General features: G+C 37.9%; 1 protein-coding gene across 1 annotated transcript; it reads left to right on the forward strand.

The window, feature by feature from the left end:
• Nucleotides 1-1,053: 1,053 nt before the first annotated feature.
• Nucleotides 1,054-2,157, forward strand: LOC130091487 (4-galactosyl-N-acetylglucosaminide 3-alpha-L-fucosyltransferase 9-like). The gene has a single exon (XM_056259395.1). It carries the CDS (start codon nt 1,057-1,059, stop codon nt 2,140-2,142), a length of 1,086 nt encoding a protein of 361 aa, XP_056115370.1. The 5' UTR covers nt 1,054-1,056; the 3' UTR covers nt 2,143-2,157.
• Nucleotides 2,158-4,080: the final 1,923 nt, after the last annotated feature.

A 4,080-nucleotide genomic window follows, 5' to 3' on the forward strand; every position in this document is an offset into this window, starting at 1 on the left:
ACATCCAGGATGAAACAGTGTGAGTTCAGTTAGGTTTTTTAAAAGCTTTCTATTTACTCAGTTTTGTGAAATAAGAGGAGAGACGGACGAGGAGGATAACACAACAAAATCGGATGAGCCACCAGTGTCAAAGAAAAAACGATTTACAACCTACAACTCAGACTGAGGAAAAGAAAAAACTTTTCTGAATGGGTAAGGCCCACCCAAGGAGACCCGTTCTCCGCTACCTGTGTTTTTTGTCCTGCCAAAATTTCAGTTAAATATGAAGGAAAAACAGTGCTGGAAAATCATGCAAAAACAAAGAAGCACCTGAGTTTTGCATTAAGCAAACGCAAAAATCTAGCCATTGCAATGTTTATGACAAAGAAAGAAATATAGGTTGCCCCCCCCAAAAAAAACAAAACAAAAACACATTTCATCTGAGTGTCCTGGTTTTTCACAAATCAAAGGTGGCAACCCAAGACTTGCTGCTTGCACCCTATTGTAATTGGCAAATCTTGATTATCTGGTTCGGTTAGATTACTAAATGCCTGGAGGGATGGTGTGTCATAGTGATATTTGCATAGTGAATTGTGATTGGTCAGTGTATACTATATCTCTTCTCACGCACTGTTAAGTAATAACTGTGATAGAAGCCCATGCAACAACCCTTTTCACGAAAGTCATCTCTCTTCCTTATTTCCTTCCAGTCATCTAGTGTAATCCTGAGACACTGGCTTTTTTTATGCGACGCCAAACTGCACATTTTACTTCTCCTTTAATCAGGTGAGGAACTGAATGAACTGCGTTCATTTAAAAAATATATATTTAAAAAAGACTACATGGCTTATTTAAAACCAATAAAACTGAACTTTCAGTTTTATTGTTATTGTTATCGTTATTGTCTTTACATTTTTTATTAAGGTATTGATTCATTTTCAAATAGGTGTAGCTATTGTCTCCCACAGAGCTGTGAACATATTGTAGTCATTTTAGTGAGAGGATTTTATGTTTGTTCTTGTCTGTGAAAGCAAATAATCACTTTTTTTTTCTCAATAATTCTCTTCAGAACAGAAAATGTCAAGCACGAAGGGCTCAACGCTGTGTCGTCTGGGTCTAATAGTGACGTTGGCTTGTATCATCTCTCTGGGCGTGATGTTTTTCTGGTTTCCACCCAAAAAAAACTGTCTTCTTCCACCTCCCAGACCTGAACAAAAGATCTCTCTTACTGATGCAGTAGAAGACAAACCTGTTCTTCTACTATGGGTCTGGCCTGAAAATTACAGGTTTGACTTCAGTGACTGCAAAAAGTTTTACAATATCGATAACTGTCAGTTGACGGATGATAGATCTCTCTACAGCAATGCAGATGCTGTCATGGTTTATCACAGGGGCATCAGTTGGGACCTGACCAACCTTCCTCCATCTCCTCGTCCTCCGTTCCAGAAGTGGATTTGGTTACATTTGGAATCACCAACCAACACTCAGAAAATACCAGGTCTGGAAAACCTGTTCAATCTCACTCTCAGCTACAGACATGATGCTGATATTCCTGTACGGTTGAAATTAAACACCAGGAAGAAACCAGATGAGGAGTTTGTAATTCCCAAAAAGGACAAACTGGTGTGTTGGATTGTGAGTAACAATGTTGACTATACAGGTGTTGGCACAAGGAACAAGTTTTACCAAGAACTCAGCAAATACATCGAAGTGACTATGTTCGGAAAGGCTTATGCAAAGTTCTTGGATTATACCGAATACTATCCTACCCTAGCTAGCTGCAAGTTTTACCTTTCCTTTGAGAACTCCATCCACAAGGACTACATCACTGAGAAGATAAACGGGCCGCTTGCTGCAGGAACCGTCCCTGTGGTTCTGGGTCCTCCCAGAAAAAACTATGAAAACTTTGTTCCCGGCGATGCCTTCATTCATGTTAATGACTTCCCAGATTCAAAGTCACTAGCAGAATATCTGCTTCAGCTGGACAAGGACGATGAAGCATATCGCAGGTTCTTTAACTGGAGGAAATATCTCTCTCCAACTCCTCATTTAATACTACAAACCCAAGAGTTTATTCTGGCTATTTGCACCGCCTGTGACCATATAGCACGACACAGAGAATATAAAGAAGCTCATGATATTTATGAATGGTATTTCAACTAAAGAGATTTTGTTACATGATCAGGGTACCATGTACTGTATGAAAGTTTATGGAATAGAATATCTTCTATAAATTGTTACATCTGATACTGGTGTTTGTATCAAATTTAATTATTTTGATGATCAGTCAATGCTGATGTGATGACAGTAATTAAAGGGATACTTCACCTCTGGGAAGATGAATGTGTATTTGATATTGGTCATTTATATAGTAGAAATGTGAAATTATTTTTGAAATTGAAGCATTCTAGACTTAGAAAAGGCAGAAAATGTATTTTTGACTCATGTGGCTGAAAGACAACAACTCCCAGAATGCACTTGCTTTGCTGCCCTTACGAGGCCACTCCCAAACCACGCCTACCGGTTACAGGCGGCAGAAACCGAAAAAATGGATACAACTAGGCTTGCTTTGATACATCGTGAGTTATTTGATAAATTTCCATCGAAATGGTGCTAAATTTTGTTGTACCGGGATGTACTAGCCAAATGAAAATATTAAAAATCACATTAAAAATATGATGCAAGGCAGGACCATGTCAACAGAGTAGCTAAGTAGCTCTGCATATTAACTCCAATTGAAATCACTATTTCTCTAAGCCAGGGGTCTCCAACACGTCGCTCGCGAGCTACCAGTAGCTCGTGGCCTGATTGGAGGTAGCTCGCCAAGGGGCCGTTCACATAACGTGTCTTTTGCCCGGTCAAATTCGTTATTTCAAATGTAGGCGCTTGGGCAAGCGCGCTCATAATTGAAGCAACGTGCTCATTTTTCCCAGGCGCAGCGAGATGAAAACGCCTCAACTTTTCAGAATGCAGCGAGCGCACCGCAGGTCATGTGACAAGAACCAACCATCAGCTTCACCCTTTCCGTAACAACATTGAAAGCTCAGTCAACATGAAGGATGGGGGTGCACCCAAACACTACGGGTGTTTTTCTCTTCTCCGTAAATAAATCTTGTAGCAGAGCTACAGCAAGCGTTTTCGGTAGAGGAAATCCATTAGCTACTAAAACTTCTTTGTTGTTGTGGAGAGCATATGGTTGCATAGCAACGACAGACGGCACGGGAAAATCGGACCGAATTTTACTATTAATAATAAAAGATAAGCCAATGTGCATTGTAAGTGTCCGTAATTTATCTTTTTTGACTCATTCTTTTTATTAAAATGATTTAAAGGCTGAAATACGTGAGGTTTATCTTTTTATAAAACCTTATTTGTCAAAACTTTATTTGAACTTGTACATGTTAGTAGATAACATGTTGCAAGACACTCCTTTAAAATCTGGCCATCATTTTTAATGTTATTATTTTAATGTTTATTTAAACAAAAAGTGCATATTGATGCTATTTTTTGTTATTTGCTGGTTTTCGACATATAACTTGGTGAATTGATTTTATTTAGTCGTATGAAATGACATTTTCATGCCATTTCATCTCTAGTTATGATGCACTATAAAATCAACTATTACAGTATAATAATATAATATAATAATATGCAAAGTACAATTTTCTATAAAAAAATTAATCTCTGATTCTGTTCTTTTCTCTGACATTTAAGGGTGACATATTTAGGCCTACACAAACTCTTTTAGGTCTAAAACAGTTTGGATAGCTGTTAATATGAGTAATTAGATTTAAGTATTGTATTACATGAGTAGCTCTCGGCCACTTTCATTTTTAAAAAGTAGCTCTCAAATGAAAAAAGGTTGGAGACCCCTGCTCTAAGCTAATACATTATCTAGGCTAATCCATACTCTAGTAACACTAAATGTTTATAAAAAGAACCACAAACAATGTGAGTTATAACTTTTAATGAAAAAAATAATTAATATTAACACTTTTACACTCAAAGCTCTGCGGATTCAGCGATCTCGTCCAGAAGAAAATGGCATCGCTGAGATTCGCGACAGCAATAGGACTCTACATCTGTTTCCATCGGCGCACA

The sequence above is a fragment of the Rhinichthys klamathensis genome, unplaced genomic scaffold (genome assembly GCF_029890125.1).
Source record: "Rhinichthys klamathensis goyatoka isolate OS25496 unplaced genomic scaffold, OSU_Roscu_1.1 h1tg000167l_1, whole genome shotgun sequence".
NCBI classification, from domain to species: Eukaryota; Metazoa; Chordata; class Actinopteri; order Cypriniformes; family Leuciscidae; genus Rhinichthys; species Rhinichthys klamathensis.

Bases quoted from the DNA above. Each gene is read 5' to 3' on its own strand.
- LOC130091487 (XM_056259395.1), top strand. From the start codon at position 1,057: ATGTCAAGCACGAAGGGCTCAACGCTGTGTCGTCTGGGTCTAATAGTG.